This window comes from Dryobates pubescens, chromosome 29 (genome assembly GCF_014839835.1).
Source record: "Dryobates pubescens isolate bDryPub1 chromosome 29, bDryPub1.pri, whole genome shotgun sequence".
In the NCBI taxonomy this organism is placed as follows: domain Eukaryota; kingdom Metazoa; phylum Chordata; class Aves; order Piciformes; family Picidae; genus Dryobates; species Dryobates pubescens.
The window spans coordinates 10649037-10669018 of NC_071640.1; the positions used below are offsets into that span (position 1 = coordinate 10649037).

General features: G+C 59.0%; 1 protein-coding gene across 1 annotated transcript in view; it reads right to left on the reverse strand.

Annotated features, from left to right (window-relative positions):
* LOC104306153 (collagen alpha-1(I) chain-like) overlaps positions 1-19982 on the reverse strand; it is a 95466-nt gene that overhangs the window by 36944 nt on the left and 38540 nt on the right. Inside the window, exons 6-20 of the mRNA XM_054174185.1 lie at positions 11709-11961; positions 11253-11623; positions 8617-8661; positions 7665-7784; positions 6781-6819; positions 6593-6646; positions 5277-5330; positions 4622-4729; positions 2880-2933; positions 1936-1989; positions 1777-1821; positions 1457-1510; positions 966-1010; positions 551-604; positions 420-464 (exon numbers count right to left, since the gene is read on the reverse strand). Of these exons, the coding sequence (XP_054030160.1) occupies positions 420-464; positions 551-604; positions 966-1010; positions 1457-1510; positions 1777-1821; positions 1936-1989; positions 2880-2933; positions 4622-4729; positions 5277-5330; positions 6593-6646; positions 6781-6819; positions 7665-7784; positions 8617-8661; positions 11253-11623; positions 11709-11961 (1395 nt within the window). The remainder of the gene's footprint in view (positions 1-419; positions 465-550; positions 605-965; positions 1011-1456; positions 1511-1776; positions 1822-1935; positions 1990-2879; positions 2934-4621; positions 4730-5276; positions 5331-6592; positions 6647-6780; positions 6820-7664; positions 7785-8616; positions 8662-11252; positions 11624-11708; positions 11962-19982) is intronic.

The window sequence follows — 19982 nt, forward strand, 5'->3', positions numbered from 1 at the left end:
AGGGAGGTGGTGGCAGCCTCCTGCCTGGAGGTGTTTGCAGCCAGGCTGGAGGTGGCTGTGAGCAACCTGCTGTAGTGTGAGGTGTCCCTGGCCATGGCAGGGGGGTTGGCACTGGCTGAGCCTTGAGCTCCCTTCCAACCCTGACAGTTCTGTGATCCTATGGGGACTCCACCACCTCCCTGGGCAGCCTCTGCCAGTCCCTGACCACTCCTGCAGCAGGGAAGTATTTCCTCATCTCCAACCTGAACATCTCCTGATGCAAGTTCAGACTCCTTCCTCTCAGCCTCTCTGCAGGTGCTGGGGTGGGCTGAGACCACAGAGCTAGCTGGAGGAGCCCCCTCTGGGCTGGGTGAGCCTCAGCACACTCTCCCATGCTAGGGAGTTCTCCTCAGCCCTTGGTGCAGGGAGTACCAACATACCTTGGGACCTCTGGGGCCAGGCAAGCCTGGAGGGCCTGTTTCTCCCTGGGGAGAGAGCAGGGAAGGGAGGAGGTGAGCACAGTGGCCAGAACATCCCAGAGAGCAAGGGAGGGGACCTGGGGCAGACCCACCTGAGAGCCATTGACACCTTGGCACCCAACAGCCCCTGGCTGGCCTGGGTCTCCCTGCAGCACAAGGATGTGGTGAGTCCATGCAGTGTGCAAGGAGGAGATGGGATGGGGACCCCCATGGGGCAGAGGCAGCCCTGGGCTGGGGGGAGGGGGGGGGTGCTGGGGGCTTTAGTGGTGTGTGTGAGCTTGAGCACCATTCATCCTTTTGCCATTCCTTCCCTCCCTGCTGCCAGGAGGTTGCATTGGAAGCAGGCACAGCACTTCTGGTGCCCCCCAGCAAAAGGGATGGAGCTGGCCAGGGCATCAGGGCCCTGCCCTGCTCTTGCTGGGGACCAAAGAGCAGCATCTCCCCCAGCCCAGCCCAGCCCAGCCACCACCTGCCTTTCAGTGGTGGTTGAGCCAAAATGTGACTTACCATGGGGCCAGCAGGGCCTGGGGGACCTCCTGATCCACCTTCTCCCTGGAGCAGGACAGAAAGGAAGCTGCTTTGCTAGCCTGCTGTGCTCCCACTGACTCATTCAGGTGGGAAAAGACCTTCAGCATCATCAGGTCCAACCACCAGCCAAGTCTGCCAGGCCTGCACCATGTCCTTTGGGTCTCTCCTTGGAGTTTCCACATCCCCAGCCCTACTCTTAGCCAGTTCTATGTTTCTAAGGTGCCTGGGTGCTCAGGAGCAGTGTCCCTGTTACTAGAAGCCATCTCCAGGGCAGAGACAGTGCTGTGGTACAGCTCTAGCTCCCAGAAAGAAAGGAACAGAGAAGGAGTTGGTAAGGAGCAACCACAAAGCAGTACCAGGGACCTGCAATCCAAGCCCTCCCTCCTCAGATCCATCTTTCCAGGGGGGAGCAGCAGCCTCCTGCACCTCTCTGGGAGAGCTGGTGGCACAGACAAAGCAAACCCACTCACCTCTGGCCCCACAGGGCCCTGGAAGCCCATCACACCCTTCAACCCTGGCATCCCCTAGGAGAGAAGCCAGGAGCAAGGGGTCAGTGTGATGCCCACCCTGAGGTGCCCACCCTGAGATGCTCATGGCCTTTGCCCCAACCCTTGCAGCAGGGTCAGGGAAAACACAGCCCCCAAGAGCAGGAGAATGTGGGCTGGAGCCAGAGATGGAGCTTGGAGCCCTCACAGAGAAGCCAAGGGGTCAGGCCAGGAGAGGAGACAGAGGGAAGGAGCAATCCCAGCCCAGCAGGGTAAGAGCCTCCCTTGGCTCCCCAACAACTCACCTGCAGCCCAGCAGGACCTGGCAGGCCACTGGCTCCCTTTGCTCCCTGGAAAAGCCAAGAGCAACCTGAGAGCTGGAGGAGGGCAGCATCTGGGGCTGGGGGACTATGGCAGGGAAGGAGCAGCCCCCTGCCCAACAGAACAAGGACAGGCATCCTCACCTTCAGCCCCTTCTCTCCTTTCTCCCCAGCTGGTCCAGGGTCACCCAAGAAACCCTGAAATGGGAACAAGAAGGATGGGTGAGCCCCAGCTGGGCCATCAGGAGCTAAACTGTGGCTGCTGTGGCTGTGGGGCAGGGGGATGGAGCCCCTCAAGCTTGTGCTGTGTGAGACAGCTCCAGAGGAAGCCTGGCTTGGCCATGGAGATGTTCCATGGGGCTGGGCTGGGCTGAGCCTCCCCACAGCAGTGCTGCACCAGGTGGCAGGGCCAAGCCCATGACCATGCCATGGGGGATGCCATGGTGCCCTGAGCTGGGCACTGGGGAAGAAAAAGGCTTCATGGACCCACGAGGGTGGTGCAGAGCTCATGGGGTCCTCCAGAGAGGCTGAGCCCAAGGGCAGGCATCCTCCAGCTGCCTCTGTGATGGTGCTCACAGGCAAGAGGGTTCACACAACGGGCCAGGAAAGACAGAGGACAAACCCTGTGGGATTGCTGTCCCAGAAGGAAGAACCTGGGTTTGAAACCCCCCCAGTGTGACCTGACCTGGCCCAGCACCTCCTGGGTGGCTCCAAACCGGCCTGAAGAAGCCTGGGTGAGGTGGACCAGAAGGGTGGCAAACCCCAGCATCCACCTTTGTAATGGATGTGCTGTGTCCTGGTGGACAGCCCCCTGCAGCAGCCTGGAGAGGAGCCACAGCCCCATGCCCTGGCAGCTCCCAGGCTGGGGCAGGCTGGGGCATGGGGCCCTGGCATGGCCAGAGTGGGCAGAGCAGCGAGGGAGGGTGGCAGTGGGGCACCTCACACCACAACCCAGGCTGGCACATGCAGGGGGACACAGGGGCAGTGCCACTGAAAGCAGCCATGGAAAGCTCTTGCTGCTCTGCACCGTGTGCCCTGGAGCTGGCACCGAGTGGTGCCCCTGGCAGGGCCAGTGAGAGCCACCTTACCTCTTCTCCCTGCTCACCAGCCAGCCCCCGGTCACCCTGGAAGCCCTGCAGGCCCTGGGGAGAGGGAGGAAGAGCAGAGTGGGCACTGAGGGGCTGCCCACTGCCTCCCACCCGTGCCCAGCTCGAACCTTAACCCCTGCTGCCCCAACAGCTTCTGCCTCCTACCCACAGCCACCCTGCTGCAGACTCCTGGGGGGCTTCTGTGAGCTCCAAACCTCTCAGCCTGGGCCAGTCCCTGGCAGCTTCCTCCAAAAGCCTCCTGAGAAAGCTTCCAAGCCCAGGAGCATTGCCTGTGGTCCCCAGGGACCTTCCCACCCGCCAGGGACCAGCTTCAGGGCTTCAACACTCACCCAGGCAGGCCACAATTGCTCTCATTTCTTTCCCCCCCACCCCTCCAAGGTCATTTTTCTCCTGTAGAAGCACCCAGGAGGTTGGGATGCAGAGGAGCAGCTGTGGGGGGTTGAAGTTCCCCCTCCCCAGCATTACCTCTGCCAGACCAACCCAGCGAGGAGCCACTGGAGCAGCCCAGGGCAGCTCCACCTACAAGCAGGACGTGCAGCACCTGGCTTACCCCAGCTGCACCTGGGCCACGGTCTGCAGCCCTTTGGGAGCCACGAGGCTCAGGGCAGCGAGCCAGGACTGCCTGGAGGCTTGGGAGGGGCATTTTGGGTCAGAGGAGGCAGGGGAACAGCAAGAGCAGCAGCACCGGGAGGCAACTGTCTCCTGCCCTGGGCTCGGAGCTGCAGCTTGCCCACCCAGCGCTGCCCAAGCCACGGCCACACTTGCCCAAGCCATGGCCCCACTTGCCCAAGCCATGGCCACACTTGCCCAAGCCACGGCCACACTTGCCCAAGCCATGGTCCCACTTGCCCAAGCCATGGCCCCGCTTGCCCAAGCCATGGGCCCGCTTGCCCAAGCCACGGCCCCACTAGCCCAAGCCACGGCCCCGCTTGCCCAAGCCATGGCCCCGCTTGCCCAAGCCATGGCCACACTTGCCCAAGCCACGGCCACACTTGCCCAAGCCATGGTCCCACTTGCCCAAGCCATGGCCCCGCTTGCCCAAGCCATGGTCCCGCTTGCCCAAGCCATGGTCCCGCTTGCCCAAGCCATGGCCCCGCTTGCCCAAGCCATGGGCCCGCTTGCCCAAGCCATGGCTCCACTTGCCCAAGCCATGGTCCCACTTGCCCAAGCCATGGCCCCGCTTGCCCAAGCCATGGTCCCACTTGCCCAAGCCATGGCCCCGCTTGCCCAAGCCATGGGCCCGCTTGCCCAAGCCATGGTCCCGCTTGCCCAAGCCACGGCCCCGCTTGCCCAAGCCATGGCCCCGCTTGCCCAAGCCATGGCCCCGCTTGCCCAAGCCACGGCCCCGCTTGCCCAAGCCATGGCCCCGCTTGCCCAAGCCATGGCTCCACTTGCCCAAGCCATGGCCCCGCTTGCCCAAGCCATGGCCCCACTTGCCCAAGCCATGGTCCCACTTGCCCAAGCCATAGCCCCACTTGCCCAAGCCATGGGCCCCCTTGCCCAAGCCACGGCCACACTTGCCCAAGCCACGGCCCCACTTGCCCAAGCCATGGCCCCGCTTGCCCAAGCCATGGCTCCGCTTGCCCAAGCCATGGCCACGCTTGCCCAAGCCACAGCCCCACTTGCCCAAGCCATGGCCCCGCTTGCCCAAGCCACGGCCCCACTTGCCCAAGCCATGGCCCCGCTTGCCCAAGCCATGGCCCCGCTTGCCCATGGCTCACCTGCTCTCCTGGCAGCCCCCAGGGCCCAGGTTTGCCATCCAGGCCTGGGAAGCCATCTGAGCCAGGGGACCCTGCACGTCCTGGCAAGCCCTGGGGGCCAGGTTCACCCTGGGGAGAAGGAAAAAGCCAAGGATGGAAAACTGAGAGCTGCACAGCATGGAGGAGCCAAGAGGTGAGGAGCTGAGCTCTGCCTGCCTCCTGCTCTGGCAGCACCTCCCAAGGACATGGCAGGGCTGGCAGGAGGACAGGCTGGGAAAATGCTATCCCTGGGGGGGCATCCCTGCTGCAAGGGAGTAGGGCCAGGGGTGAGAGGAGAGCTGGCAGCAGGACACAGGCTGAAGAGCAGCCCCCTGTGTTTGCTGGCCCAGGTATTGACTCTGAGCCTTCCAAGAGCTTTGGGGACACCAGGGGTGAAGAGAGCTGCCGGGAACCAGCCTGTGTCCTGCCCCCCAGCAGCACTGCTCCATGCCACCGCAGCACGGTCCTTGGGGAGGGGCCGGGGACATCCCTCCCCCCGAAGCAGTCTCCAAGCCTGCCTGTCCCACTCCCCCCTCCCCCAGCATCCCAAGGCTCCACCCAGGAGGAGCAGGGTGCCCAGGAGAGCCCTGCGGCCACGCTGAGCCTCCCCAGGCCGTGCCAGCCCAGCGCCACTCACCGTGTAGCCGCGGCGCCCCTTCTGGCCCGGCTGCCCCGGCTCCCCGCGGGCTCCCTGGGCACAGACACAAGCCAGTCAGCAACGGGGCCCTCCTGCTCCTCAGGGCAGCTGCAGCCCTGCAGAGCCTGAGGAGCAGCGAGGGCAACAAGCAGGCACAGGCAGAGCGGGATCCACACCGCTCAGCACACCCCCAGCCTTGGCTCCAGCCTCCGGGCATCGCCCTGCACATCCTTAGCCCCAGCGAGGAGGTCGCCCTCAGGCTCCTGCTCTCCAAGCTACAGAGCCCTCAGCTCCCTCAGGCTCTCCTCCTAAGGAATGTTTCACTCCCTTGACCATTTTTGTGGCTCTGTGCTGGACCCTTTCAAGCAGTTCCCTGAGATCCTTCCTGAACTGGACACAATATTCCAGATGTGGCCTCAGCAGGGCAGAGCAGAGGGGCAGGGAACCTCTCTGGACCTGCTAACCACAGCCCTTCCAACAAGAGCCAACAAACCCCAGGGAGAGGGATGTCAACCATCATCCCAGATTCACAATCATAGAACTGTCAGGGTTGGAAGGGAGCTCAAGGCTCAGCCAGTTCCAACCCCCCTGCCATGGGCAGGGACAATTTGATGGGAAGCAGACAAGCAAAGCATTAAGCTTCTTTGAAACCCAGTCCCAAGGCCCTTGGAATGGAGTGGAATGGAATGGAGTGGAATGGAATGGAATGGAATGGAATGAACCAGGTTGGAAAAGACCTTCCAAGATCAATTCCAACCTATCACCCAGCACCATCTGATCAACTCAACCATGGCACCAAGTGCCTCAGCCAGGCTCTTCCTAAACACCTCCAGGGATGGGGACTCCACCACCTCCCTGGGCAGCACATCCCCATGGCCAATCTCTCTTGCTGGGAAGAATTTCTTCCTAACATCCAGCCTGAACCTCCCCTGGCACAGCTTGAGACTGTGTCCTCTTGTTCTGGGGCTGCTTGCCTGGGAGAAGAGACCAAGCCCCAGCTGGCTACAACCTCCCTGCAGGGAGTTGGAGAGAGCAAGAAGGTCTCCCCTGAGCCTTCTCTTCTCCAGGCTAAGCAACCCCAGCTCCCTCAGCCTCTCCTCCCAGGGCTGTGCTCCAGACCCCTCCCCAGCTTTGTTGCCCTTCTCTGGACACCTTCCAGCATCTCAGCATCTTTCCTTACTGACAGCAGGCCAGAAGCCACCAGCCAGCAGATCCTTTCTGGGGGCTGTGTGAGTGCCAGGGACATCCACCCTGCAAGCTGCCCCAGCTGGCAGCACCCAACCAGGGAGGGCACCTCAGGGCTTTTCCTTACTTACTGGTGATCCTGTTTTGCCTGGGTGCCCTGGGGGGCCAGGGGCTCCTGGTTTTCTCTGGATCAGTGAAAAGAGAGGAACAATGGGAAAGCAAACTTTCACTGCTGAAATGACTTGGGGAGAGGAAAGCTCTGCTGAGCAAGGTGAGGGGAAAGCTGCAGCCCAGGAAGCTGCTCTGGGGCGATGCTCACCGGCCAGCCTGCGTGGAGGAGCTGGTAGAAGGCTGATTGCTGAAAGAAGAAGGTGGGGAAGGGAAGAGAAACGTTACAGATAACCCCAAATCCCTCCCCCACTCCCCTCCCCACTTATTTCTTTCTGGCTTCAAGACCTTTTCCCTGTTGCTTGGGAAGCAATGAACCAGGCTGCAGTGAATTCCCAGCAGGAGCAGGGAAGTCCTTCTGCCCTGTGCTCAGCACTGCTTAGGCCACCCCTTGAGTCCTGTGTCCGGTTCTGGGCTCCCCACCCCGGGTGCCCAGGGGCTGGGAGTGCTGAGGGAGCACTCAGCCTTGGCTGTCTTTGAGAAGCTGAAGCTGGCACTGGCTGCAGGCTCCTGGGCTTTGCCTGCTGGCCCTTGGCCCAGAGCTGCTGGCCAGGAGCCCGTCTGGAGGGGAAGGCAGCATCTGGGCAGGGTGAGGTGGGGCACCCAAAGGTCTCACTGAGCTATTGTGGCTGTGGCCCTGTGACCCTGGCAGTGCTGGCAGCAGCTCAGCAGCAGGCGTGGAGAATGTGAAGCTGTGGGCTGGGGTTTGCTGCTCTCTGCTGAGCTGCTGCAGGGTGAGGAGCTGAGTGCTGGCTGCTGGGGGGGCTGTGGGGGCTGGGAGAGGGGGGATGCTTCCCTGCCACTCACTGTCAGGCTGGAGACAGAACCATCCCCTGCAAGCAGCATCTCACTCCTTGCCGTCCTCCCTCTGCCTCCACCTGCCAACCTCATTCCTCTCCCCCCACCCAATGAGTTAGGAACCCCAAACCACAGGGAATTCTTCCTCCCAGCTCAGCCCAGCAGGACAGGGAGGTGCCTGCACAGGAGCTGGTGGAGAGGTGGAAGTGGAGCTCCCCTGGCACTTGTATAACTCACCATGAACGTCTGCCAGTCCTCCCTGGAGTTCCTCCAGAGGACGATGGTTGGGATGCCAGGGATGCCTGCAGGGCCTGGGTCACCTGGGGGCCCTGTCCTCCCCATGGCTCCAGGGTACCCCTGGGAAGACAGAGGCAGCTCCTTAAAACCAGTCTGGCCTTTAACAGTCAATACAAGCTCTGGTTTGAGGCAGCCCTGAGCAGCACCTGGGTCCAGGGACCCTCCTGGTTTGAAACCAGCTCTTCAGACCTCACTTGCCTCAGACAACAGAGAAAGCAAAAGGAAGGAGCTTCACATGCACACCTCTGTGCCCACACCCACCTAAGAGCCATCAGCAGTGGAGCTAAGGGCTGTACCAGCCTGGCCCAGGCTGCCCAGGGAGGTGGTGGAGTCCCCAGCCCTGGAGGGGGTTCAAAGCCCTGGAGATGTGGTGCTGAGGGAGCTGCTTTGGTGGTGACCTGGCAGTGCTCTGAAAGGTCTCTTCCACCCCAAATGATTCTCTGAGTCTGTCCTGTGCCTCCAATGCACACAGAGGTGGCATGGCTTGTGGGGCCAGGAGTTTGCCCCTCTCCACCTCAGGAAAGATGCTTCACTGCTGGGGAGGCAGAGACACCCCCAGCAACCCAGCCAGCACCTGCCAGCTGATGCCAGCCTAAGGCTGGCAGGGAAAGGGCTTGGTCATGGGATCACAGGCTGCTTTGGATTGGAAGGCACTCATCCAGCCCAACCCCTCTGCAGCCAGCAGGGACATCCCCAACTGGAGCAGGTTGCTCAGAGCCCCAACCAACCTCACCTGCAATGGTTCCAGGCATGGGGCAGCTCCCACCTGGGCCAGGGTCTCTCTCAGTGTGATAACTTTCTCTCTAGCTCACATTGCCTTCCTGAGGAGAGCCACCCAAAGCAACCCAAGCCATGGCCAGGCCCCTGCAGCCCATGTCTCCTGGGTACTCACTTTGTCTCCTTTGGGTCCCACCAGCCCACGTCTCCCAGGGCAGCCCTGAAAGGGGAAGGAGAAGAGCTGTGTCAGCTCACAGAGGGACCCTCAGCAGCCAGGAAGGGTCCCACAGTGGCTGGGTGACCAATGCCATGGTCTGGGCCATCCTGCCCCAGGGCAGCAGGAACTGATATGGCTGATGCAGAGCTGACCAGCAGCACCAAGTCCCCCAGGGAATGCCCCAAAGGTCGGTGGGGTGGGAAGTGGCCAAGAAGGCCAATGGCATCCTGGCCTGCATCAGGAGCAGTGTGGCCAGCAGGAGCAGGGAGGTCCTTGTGCCCTGTGCTCCTGACCTGAGGAGCCCAGAACTGGACACAGGACTCAAGGTGTGGCCTGAGCAGTGCTGAGCACAGGGCACAAGGACTTCCCTGCTCCTGCTGGCCACACTGCTCCTGATGCAGGCCAGGATGCCATTGGCCTTCTTGGCCCCCTTGGCACACTGCTGGCTCATGTTCAGCTGCTGTCCACCAGCACCCCCATGTCCCTCTCTGCCTGGCTGCTCTCAGCCACTCTGTCCCCAGCCTGCAGCACTGCCTGGGGTTGTTGTGGCCAAAGTGCAGCACCTGGCACTTGGAGTTGTTGAATGCCATCCTGTTGGCCTCTGCCCATCTGTCCAGCCTGGCAAGGTCCCTCTGCAGAGCCCTTCTGCCCTCTAACAGATCAGCTCCTGCCCTCAGCTTGGTGTCATCTGCAAACTTGCTGATGACTGACTCAATGCCCTCACCCAGATCATCAATGAAGCTATTAAAGAGGATGGGGCCCAGCACTGATCCCTGGGGGACACCACTAGTGCCTGGTCACACAGCAATGCATCCAGATGGAGCTTGAAAGTCCCCAGGGTAGGAGACTCCACAACCTTCCCCTGAGCAGCCTGCTCCAGGGCTCTGGCACTCTCACAGGAAAGGCTGTTCTCCTCGTGCTGAGCTGGATCTGCCTGTGTTCCACCTCAAGAGGAGAGAAAGAAAAGCCTGCAGGGACATGCTGACAGCTGGGAACTCCCCTGGAACACTGTCTGGGAAAGCTGAGGAGCTTTTGAACACACTGAGATGCCTGGGAGGAGGATTAGCAGGATCACACAGATCAGCAGCTTCTTGAAGCAGCACTTTCCTCTCCTCACAACCTGTTGGGGTTTTCCCCCCTGATCTCCACTGCCTGTACAGCAGGCACAGAACTCCAGGCTGGAAGGGACCCCAAGGATCATCTGGTCCAACCATGACTGGGATGGTAACCAAAGACAAGTGGTCTGTGGGGTCCACAGCCCATAAATGCCTTCAGCAGCACTGGTGCAGGATCAGGACATAACTCCCCACCCACACCTCCCACTGGAGCACAGAATCAAAGTGGGTTTGTGAAGGCATGGAAATCTCTGGGGAGCAGCAAACCAGAGGCACATGAACCTGCTCCAAGGGAGAGGGACAGGAGCTGGGGCAGGGCTGGACCTCTGAGCCCTGCTGATGTCCTGATCAACACTGCCAGGGAAAGAGAAGGAGAAAACCCCCAGAGGTGTAAAGGTTGATTCTAGAGCCCATTGAGCCCAGAGCCCATTGATCCCAAATGGCATTGATCCTAAAGCCCACAGATCCCAAAGCCCACTGATCCTAGAGCCCATTGATCCCAGAACCCACTGATCCTAGAGCCCATTGATCCCAGAGCCCATTGATCCCAGAGCCCATTGATCCTAGAGCCTATTAATCCCAGAGCCCATTGATCCTACAGCCCATTGATCCTAGAGCCCATTGAGCCCAGAGCCCATTGATCCCAGAGCCCATTGATCCTACAGCCCATTGATGCCAGAGCCCATTGATCCCAGAGCCCATTGATCTTACAGCACATTGATCCCAACCCTTTCCCCTAAGGCTAAGGAGGGCTGTCACCTTCAGCCACCCAACCCTACCTTGGTCTCAGGCCCTGGCTACAAGGCTGCCTGAGGTGACACAGTGAGAGGTGAGGCAGCAGCCCAGCACACAGCACCACCACCAGAGGTCAGGACACATCCCATTCCCAAAGGAAACCCCCTGAACTCCTTTTAATGAAGTTATCCAAGGCCAGGGCACCAATTCTTTGCTTTCCCTTCCACAGGATACATTCAAGCACCTCCCACCTCCATCAGACCTTTGCTGGCATCACTGTGGGTATGGCAGCAGAGAGCTTGTGGCTGTGAACTGGGGGTGGCCCAGGCTGCACAGCAGCCCCAGGACAGGCTCTGCATGGCCAGACCCTCAACAGCTCAGGATGGATCACAGATCAGAGGATGTTAGGGGTTGCAAGGGACCTCTGGAGATCTTCCAGCCCAACCCCCCTGCAGAGCAGGCCCATAGAATCCAGCACAGCTCACACAGGAACACATCCAGATGGGGCTGAGACTCCCCAACCCCTCTGGGCAGCCTGCTCCAGGGCTCTGGGACCCTCACAGTGAAGAATTTCCTCCTCAGCCCCATGCTGCCTGCACAGAGAAGCCTTCCCTGCCCAGTTTCCCATGCTGAGCTTCAGGCACCACAGCTCATCAGCCTGTGCCCACTCTGGAGGGAAGCTGCACCAGCACCCATCCATCCATCCATCCCTCCCCTCCCACAGCCATCACCCCCTCCACTCACCGGCAGCCCTGGTGGCCCTGGCAGCCCTGGTGGCCCTGGCTTCACCTGACCCTGCTGCCCACGTGCCACTGGTGAGATGAAGTGCCCCAGGTGGGCAGAACCATCCCCAGGCCCTGGCACAGCAGGACTGGTTGCTGCCTTTCTGCCCAGGGGACCTTTGGGCACAGTTCCTCTGGGGCCAGCTGCCTGGTGTGACGCTGAGGAGACCCTGGGGAAGGCTGCAGGAGCCCCCAGGTCAGGGGGGGCATCGTTGGGCTTGCTGGACAAGGGGCTGCCCACACCAGCCACCAGCTTCTCCATGGTGATGTTCTCCTCCCAGGGGGCAGAGGAATCTTCCTTCTTGGCTGCTCTCTGGGTGTTGCTGGAGCGCCCTGGGTGGGTAAAGAGCACCATGAGGTACTCGGGCAGCGTGTTGGTGTGCAGGGCACAAGGAAGAAGCCAGGAGTGTGGACTCACCAGAGCTACCAGTGGCCCCCAGGCTGCTCCTGCCGAGCCCTGGCCTGCCAGGACCAGTGATTTTGTTGTAAGTGGAGTTCAACAGCTCCAAGCCTTCATCCTCAACAGAAAGGCTGCCCCCCTCCTCCTCCTCCTCAGCTGCAGAGCGTGAAGCCAGCGTGCTCCCATCGGGCTGGTGGCTGAGGGTCTCCAGGGTGTCCTCCCACGTCCAAGGTGGCCTCAGGGTCAAATCTGAGTTGGTGAGTCTGGAGTCCTGCAGCAGGAGGGAAAGACAAGCCATGCAGTGTGCAGGATTCCCTTGTCTTTCCCTGCTCACTGCACCTCTGCTTCTTCAGCTCCCCCCTGCATGACCGCTGCTGTGGAGGACAAGGCTTGTGAGCTCCAAGCCACCAGCAGAAGAGGTGCTCCCGCACCAGGGACAGGAGCCAGCTGCTGGTGTGGGCCATGCTGACATGAGCCTCCTCCTCACAGCCTCACTGAACCCACGGAACCATAACCTGGCTTGGAAGGGACCTTGAAGATCCTCCAGTCTCACCCCCCCTGCCCTGGGGCGTGCCACAAGCACAACCCAAGGGCTGGAGCACCTCTGCTGTGAGGATAGGCTGAGGGAGCTGGGGGTGTTCAGCCTGGAGAAGGCTCCAGGAAGAACTTCTGGTGGCCTTTCAATTCCTAAAGAGGCTGATCAGAAAGCTAGGGACAGTCTCTTGAGCAGGGCAAGGGGTGAGGGTTTGAAACTGAAAGAGCAAGACTGGAGAGAAGGAAGAACTCTGCAGGGAGGGTGGTGGAGCACTGGAGACAGCTGGCCAGAGAGGTGGCAGCTGCCCCATGCCTGGACCATTCCAGGTGAGGTTGTCTGGGGCTCTAAGCAAGCTGCTCCAGTTGCAGATGTCCCTGCTGGCTGCAGAGGTTGGCCTCAAGGACTTGTCAAGGTCCCTTCCAACCCATCACACACACATCAGTGTTGCATCCAGCATGGATGCATCTCAGCCTGGGCTCCCCCACTGAACCCCACACACTGACAGACCCAGTGCTGGGTTGGCTGGTGGCTGTGAAGGGCCTTCACCTCTCCTGGAGCAGCTGGCAGCATGCCCAGCAGCCCTGCATGCCCACCAACCCCAACGAGACCTCGCTCCAAGCTCCCACTGAGCTCACAGGGCACGGCGCTGGGAAGAGCTGGCTGGGACCTCAGCCCTGCCTGGGACCTCAGCCCTGGCTGGTGGCTTCTGGGGGCTGGTGCCGGTGCCTGAAGCTGATGAGATGAGGAGATAGCCTGAGAAGTCACTAGAGGGAGATGCAGGCCCACACTTGCCTTGTGGAGCTGCAGAAGGGCAGCAGAGAGGCACAAGGAGAAGTGGAGCATCCTTCCCTTCCTCTCTCCTGTTGGTTAAATTCATTCCTTGGCTCTGACTCTGCTGTGCACCACACACCCAAGGCACAGGATGGCTTGGGGACACCAAGGGGGCACTTGCAGGAAGAAACACAACCATTCCAGTGGCAGAAATGGTGCTTCTGCAGGTAAGGACCTGGCAGTGCTGGTGGGTCAGAGGAGCTGGCTCTGGTCAAAGCCCATTGGTGAAGGGCCCTGGGTGGCAGAGGAGCTTTGAAGACAGCAGAAGCTACTGAAGCCTTTGCTCTGCTCCTGGAGGCCATGTCCTCCAGACTGGAGATCCCAAACTCTTCCCAGGTGGGGAGGAAAACTCCAAATGGTTCATTTTCCACATGTCCCAGAATCACAGAATGTTAGGAGCTGGAAGGGACCCCAAAAGATCATCCCCTGCCAGAGCAGGGCCCCCCAGGGCAGGTCACCCAGGAACACAGCCAGGGGGGTTGGAATGTCTCCAGAGAGGGAGACTCCACAACCCCCCTGGGAAGCCTGCCGCAGGGCTCTGGCACCCTCACAGTGACAAAACTCTTCCTCCTGTTTCCATGGCACTTCCTCTGCCTCAGCTTCCACCCCTGCCCCTTGTGCTGGCATTGGGCATCCCCCAGCAGAGCCTGGCCCCAGCCTCTGGGCACTCCCCCTGCACAGCTTTAGCACCAGCAAGGAGGTCACCCTCAGGCTCCTGCTCTCCAAGCTACAGAGCAGCTCCTCCTTCCCCTCAGACCTCTGAGAGGTACCCATGGTCCTGCCCTGCAGAGTGGCAACACCACTGGCTGCAGCTTCAGGGGGAAAGGCATAAAATAGGAGAGAAAGGAGAGATGATTCAGAAAAGGAAGAGAAAAACCTCAGTTCCTCTCCAGCCAGCTCCCCTCAGCTATTAGATGCCCTCAGGGTTCCTCAGGTCAAGCTGAAGGTCTGGTGACCACCACAGGCTGGTGCCCATCAGAGAATCACACAGGGCTTGGAAGAGCCCTCAAAGATCATCGAGTCCGCCCTGTCACCCAGCACCTCCTGACTAACTCATGGCACCAAGTGCCAGGTCCCTGAAGAGCACAGGAGGATCAAGTCTGTGTCTCCTAAACAGCAGCCAGTGGCCAGGCAAGCCTGAAGAAGGCTTTCAGAAGTGCTGAAAGCCCTGCAGAAAGCCAGCAGAGCAGAGCACCTGAAGATGCCAGGCTGCAATGAAGCTGTTTCCATCCAGAGAAAAGCTAATGCAGACTGAAGGAGCCTGCAGAGCCTGGGACACACCAGAAGGTGCTGCCAATTAAATCACAGTGGTCTGGCTGCTCACAGGCTGGAGGGAAAGCAGGCTTCAGCTGGGGAGAGCAGGGAAGCAGCCAGCACTGAGCATCCGCAGCACGGCCAGGCCGGACCTGGAGCATCAGAGGTTGGCTTGGGTTGGAAGGGACCTGAAAGCTCATCCAGTCCCAGCCCCCTGCCATGGGCAGGGACACCTCCCACCAGCACAGGCTGCTCAAGGCCTCATCCAGCCTGGCCTTGGACACCTCCAGGCAGGAGGCAGCCACAGCCTCCCTGGGCAACCTGTGCCAGAGTCTCCCCAGCCTCACTGGAAGGAATTTCTTCCTCATCTCCAGTCTCAATCTCTCCTCTCCCAGCTCAAAGCCATTTCCTCTCATCCTCTCACTCCCAGCCCTTGTCAAAAGTCCCTCCCCAGCTCTTCTGGAGCCCCTTCAGGTACTGGAAGGCTGCTCTTAGGTCTCCCTGGAGCCTTCTCTGGCTCTGGGCTTGGAGCTCATGTTGCCAGCTCATGTTCAGCTTCTCACCCACTAAGTCCCAGGCAAAGAGGCTGCAAGGGTCCCAGCAAGTCCATTAAAATAAATTGGTGGAGGCATCCCTCCACTTAGGAAACCAGAGGGGAGGTTTCTAAACACCTTCTCTCTTTCTGTGCAGAATTTCTTCCTCACCTCCAGCCTAAACCTCCCCTGGCACAGCTTGAGACTGTGTCCTCTTGTTCTGGTGCTGCTTGCCTGGCAGAAGAGACCAACCCCCACCTGGCTACAACCTCCCTTCAGGGAGTTGCAGAGAGCAATGAGGTCTCCCCTGAGCCTCCTCTTCTCCAGGCTAAGCAACCCCAGCTCCCTCAGCCTCTCCTCCCAGGGCTGTGCTCCAGACCCCTCCCCAGCTTTGTTGCCCTTCTCTGGACACCTTCCAGCATCTCAACATCTTTCCTAACCTGAGGAGCCCAGAACTGGACACAGGACTCAAGGTGTGGCCTGAGCAGTGCTGAGCACAGGGCACAAGGACTTCCCTGCTCCTGCTGGCCACACTGTTCCTGATGCAGGCCAGGATGCCCTTGGCCTTCTTGGCCCTCTGGGCACACTGCAGGCTCATGTTCAGCCTACTATCACCCACTATCCCCAGGTCCCTCTCTGCCTGGCTGCTCTCAGCCACTCTGCCCCCAGCCTGTAGCTCTGCCTGGGGTTGCTGTGGCCAATGTGCAGAACCTGGCACTTGGATGTGTTCAATCTCCTGCCCTTGGCCTCTGCCCATCTGCCCAGCCTGGCAAGGTCCCTCTGCAGAGCTCTCCTAAAAGAAAGAGTGGTCAGGGATTGGAACAGGCTGCCCAGGGAGGTGGTGGAGTCACCACCCCTGGAGGTGTTCAGGAAGCTGTAGATGTGGCTCTTCAAGATGTAGTTTAGGGGTCATGGCAGCTGGGTTATGGTTGGACTGGACCTGAAAGGTCTTTCCCACCCTTAATGATTCTAAGATTGGGCAAAGATTTCCAGGCCAGTTCCTCAAAAGGAAGGCACCTGTGGAGATGGCATCCAGACACAGCTGGCAGATGGCATCAGGTGAGGAGGAGGATGGTGAGAAGCCAGGGCTGGCAAGTCCAAGCTCTGCCCCCACCTCCCTAAACCCCCAGGGTTAAATGCTGCTGTCATTTGCTGCCCAGATCTCATTAACCACGAGCTGTGAGGCACTGCAGGGCCAGGAGCTGAAGCCTTCAGGTATCTAATAGGTGAAAGCAGAGCAGAACAAATCCACAGGACACATCCCAGCCCAAGGATGCCAGCTGCCAGCTGGAAAGCAAGCTGGGGATAGGCTTTAGAGCAGGACCTGTTGTGACAGGACACAGGCTGATGGGTTTAAAGTAAAGAGAGAGGATTTAGACCACAGAGATGGAAGAAATGTTGTACAATGAAGGTGGTGAGAAACTGAGCCAGGTTGCCCAGAGAGGTAGGAGGTGCCCCATCCCTGGAACCACTCCAGCAGGTGCCCCATCCCTGGAACCATCCCAGCAGGTGCCCCATCCCTGGAACCACTCCAGCTCTGAGCAACCTGGAGGAGGGCAGTGAGTCCACCATCAGTACATTTGCAGACAGCACCAAGCTGGGGCCAGGAGTTGATCTGTGAGAGGGTAGGAGAGCTCTGCAGAGGGACCTTGCCAGGCTGGGCAGATGGGCAGAGGCCAAGGGCAGGAGATTGAACACATCCAAGTGCCAGGTTCTGCACTTTGGCCACAACAACCCCAGGCAGTGCTACAGGCTGGGGGCAGAGTGGCTGAGAGCAGCCAGGCAGAGAGGGACCTGGGGGTGCTGGTGGACAGCAGCTGAACATGAGCCAGCATTGTGCCCAGGGGGCCAAGAAGGCCAATGGCATCCTGGCCTGCATCAGGAACAGTGTGGCCAGCAGGAGCAGGGAAGTCCTTGTGCCCTGTGCTCAGCACTGCTTAGGCCACACCTTGAGTCCTGTGTCCAGTTCTGGGCTCCTCAGGTTAGGAAAGATGTTGAGCTGCTGGAAGGTGTCCAGAGAAGGGCAACAAAGCTGGGGAGGGGTCTGGAGCACAGCCCTGGGAGGAGAGGCTGAGGGAGCTGGGGTTGCTTAGCCTGGAGAAGAGGAGGCTCAGGGGAGACCTTCTTGCTCTCTCCAACTCCCTGCAGGGAGGTTGTAGCCAGGTGGGGGTTGGTCTCTTCTGCCAGGCAAGCAGCCCCAGAACAAGAGGACACAGTCTCAAGCTGTGCCAGGGGAAGTTTAGGCTGCAGGTGAGGAGAAAGTTCTTCCCAGCAAGAGAGCTTGGTCATTGGGATGTGCTACCCAGGGAGGTGGTGGAGTCACCATCACTGGAGGTGTTCAAGAGGGGCTTGGATGTGGCACTTGGAGCCATGGTTTAGTTGTCAGGAGGTGTTGGGTGACAGCTTGGACTTGCTGATCTCTGAGGTCTTTTCCACCCCTATTGATTCTATGATTCTGGACCTGCTCCAGTTGCAGAGGCCTCTGCTGACAGCAGGAGGGTGGACCAGAGGACCTTCAAAGCTCCCCTCCCAGCCAAAGCAGTCTGTGGTTGTCTGCAGCTGGGCTCCAGCCTGCAGCAGCAGTGCTGAATTCCTGCACCCTGCGGTGGAGCTTTTTCAACCCAGCCTCAAGGTCCTGCATGGGAAAGGTCTGTAGTGGAAACTCTCATCTGGGGAGCTCAGGAGAGGCAAGGCTGGCAGCTGGAAGTTACTGGTCTCTCAGGCACCAGAAATCACAACTGAATTATATTGGTTCTGTGCAAACAGGACACAAAGCCAACATCAACAGCAGATGTGCTGGCTCCTGCAGACAGGCTGCAATTAGAGGAGGACCAAGCTGAGGGAGGCAAACTGGAGAGGGGGGAGGCTCAGGGGAGACCTTCTTGCTCTCTCCAGCTCCCTGAAGGGAGGTTGTAGCCAGGTGGGGGTTGGTCTCTTCTCCCAGGCAAGCAGCACCACAACAAGAGGACACAGTCTCAAGCTGTGCCAGGGGAGGTTTAGGTTTGAGGTCAGGAGAAAGTCCTTCCCAGCAAGAGAGATTGGCCACTGGAATGTGCTGCCCAGGGGAGGTTTAGGCTGGAGGTGAGGAGAAAGTTCTTCCCAGAAAGTGTAATTGGCCACTGGAATGTGCTGCCCAGGGAGGTGGTGGAGTCCCCATCCCTGGAGGTGTTCAAAAAGGGCTTGGATGTGGCACTTGGAGCCATGGTTTAGTTGTCAGGAGGTGCTGGCTAGTGGGCAATAGGTTGGATTTGATGATCTCTGAGGTTTTTTCCAACCTGGTTGATTCCATGATTCTGTTGAAATTAGGAACTGCTCAGGAGTTGTCCAAAAGCAAAAGAGTTGAGGCAGAAGCCTATGAGGGTTTAAAACCCCCAGAGCTCAGACCTGGGCAGTGAGGAATGAGCATGAATCACAAGCAGCCATTAAAAGTATCACAGAATCAACAAGGTTGGAAAAGACCTCAAAGATCATCAAGTCCAACCTGTCACCCAGCACCTCATGACTAAGCCATGGCTCCAAGTGCCACATCCAAGCCCCTCTTGAACACCTCCAGGGATGGGGACTCCACCACCTCCCTGGGCAGCACATCCCAATGGCCAATCTCTTTCTGGGAAGAACTTTCTCCTCACCTCCATCTTAACCTTCCCCTGGCACAGCTTGAGACTGTGTCCTCTTGTTCTGGTGCTGGGTGCCTGGGAGAAGAGACCAAGCCCCACCTGGCTACAACCTCCCTTCAGGGAGTTGGAGAGAGCAAGAAGGTCTCCCCTGAGCCTCCTCTTCTGCAGGCTAAGCAACCCCAGCTCCCTCAGCCTCTCCTCCCAGGGCTGTGCTCCAGACCCCTCCCCAGCTTTGTTGCCCTTCTCTGGACATGTTCAAGAGTCTCAATGTCCTTCTTAAATTGAGGAGCCCAGAACTGGATGATAAAGGAAGAAAATGAATTGGTGTCTGGGAAGCAGTGCAGGGGCTGTGATCTCTCCAAAACCCTCTTGTCCAAGAGAAACAGAGACAGGAGAAGTCTGTGGCTCAGCCTTGCAGCATGGGGGCCCCATCACAGCCTCCCAGCACATGGAAGCAGCTTGGGGAGACAGAGCCAGAGAAGCCACATCTGTGACCATGGCTGGGGGAAGCCAGATGACAGCCAAATGCTGCACATTCCAGAAGTGACAAGGAGGAGGAGGAGGAGGAGGAGCTGCTCAGTCCTGTCCCAAGAATTCAAACTCCAAAGTGTTAACATAGCTCAGGATCTCCTGAATTCAAATGGCTTGAAGCCTGAAGAGGGGAGATTGAGACTGGAGGTTAGGAGGAAATTCTTTCCAGTGAGGGTGGGGAGACACTGGCACAGGTTGCCCAGGGAGGCTGTGGCTGCTCCCTCCCTGGAGGTGTTCAAGGCCAGGTTGGATGAGGCCTTGAGCAAGCTGGGCTGGTGGAGATGTCCCTGTTCACACAGAGTGGTTGGAACTGGCTGGTCCTCAAGGTCCCTTCCAACCCAAACCATTCTGTAGTTCTCTGGACACCAATTTTCCAGTGTGGCTCAGAACCATGGGGAAGCTCCAGGGGATGGGAAAAGGTTTCCTGTTGTGCCAATATGCAAAAAACCCCACCACCCAAAACCCCAAACCAAACCAAAACCAAACCCCAAACCCCAAACCAAACCAAAACCCAACCCAAACCAAAACCAAAACCCCAAACCCCAAACCAAAAGCAACAAACCCAAACTAAACCAAACCCAAAACCAACCAAACCCAAAACCCCAAACCAAAACAAACCCCAAACCCAACCCAAACCAAGCCAAACCCAAAACCCAACAGAAATCAAAACAAAACCCCCAAACCCAAACCAAATAAAAACAAAAACCCCAAACCCAACCTAAACCCCAACCCAAAACTAAAACCCCAAACCCCAAACCAAACCCAAACCCCAACCTAACCCAAACCCAAAACCTCAAACCCCAAACCAAACAAAAAATCCCAAACCCCAAACCAAACTAAAACCAACCCCCAAACCAAAACCCCAAAGCCCAAACCAAACCCAAAGCCCAAACCAAACCAAACCCCAACCCAAAACCCCCAAACCCAACCCAGAATCAAAACCCAACCCAAAACTAAAACCCCAAACCCCAAACCAAACCCCAAACCAAAC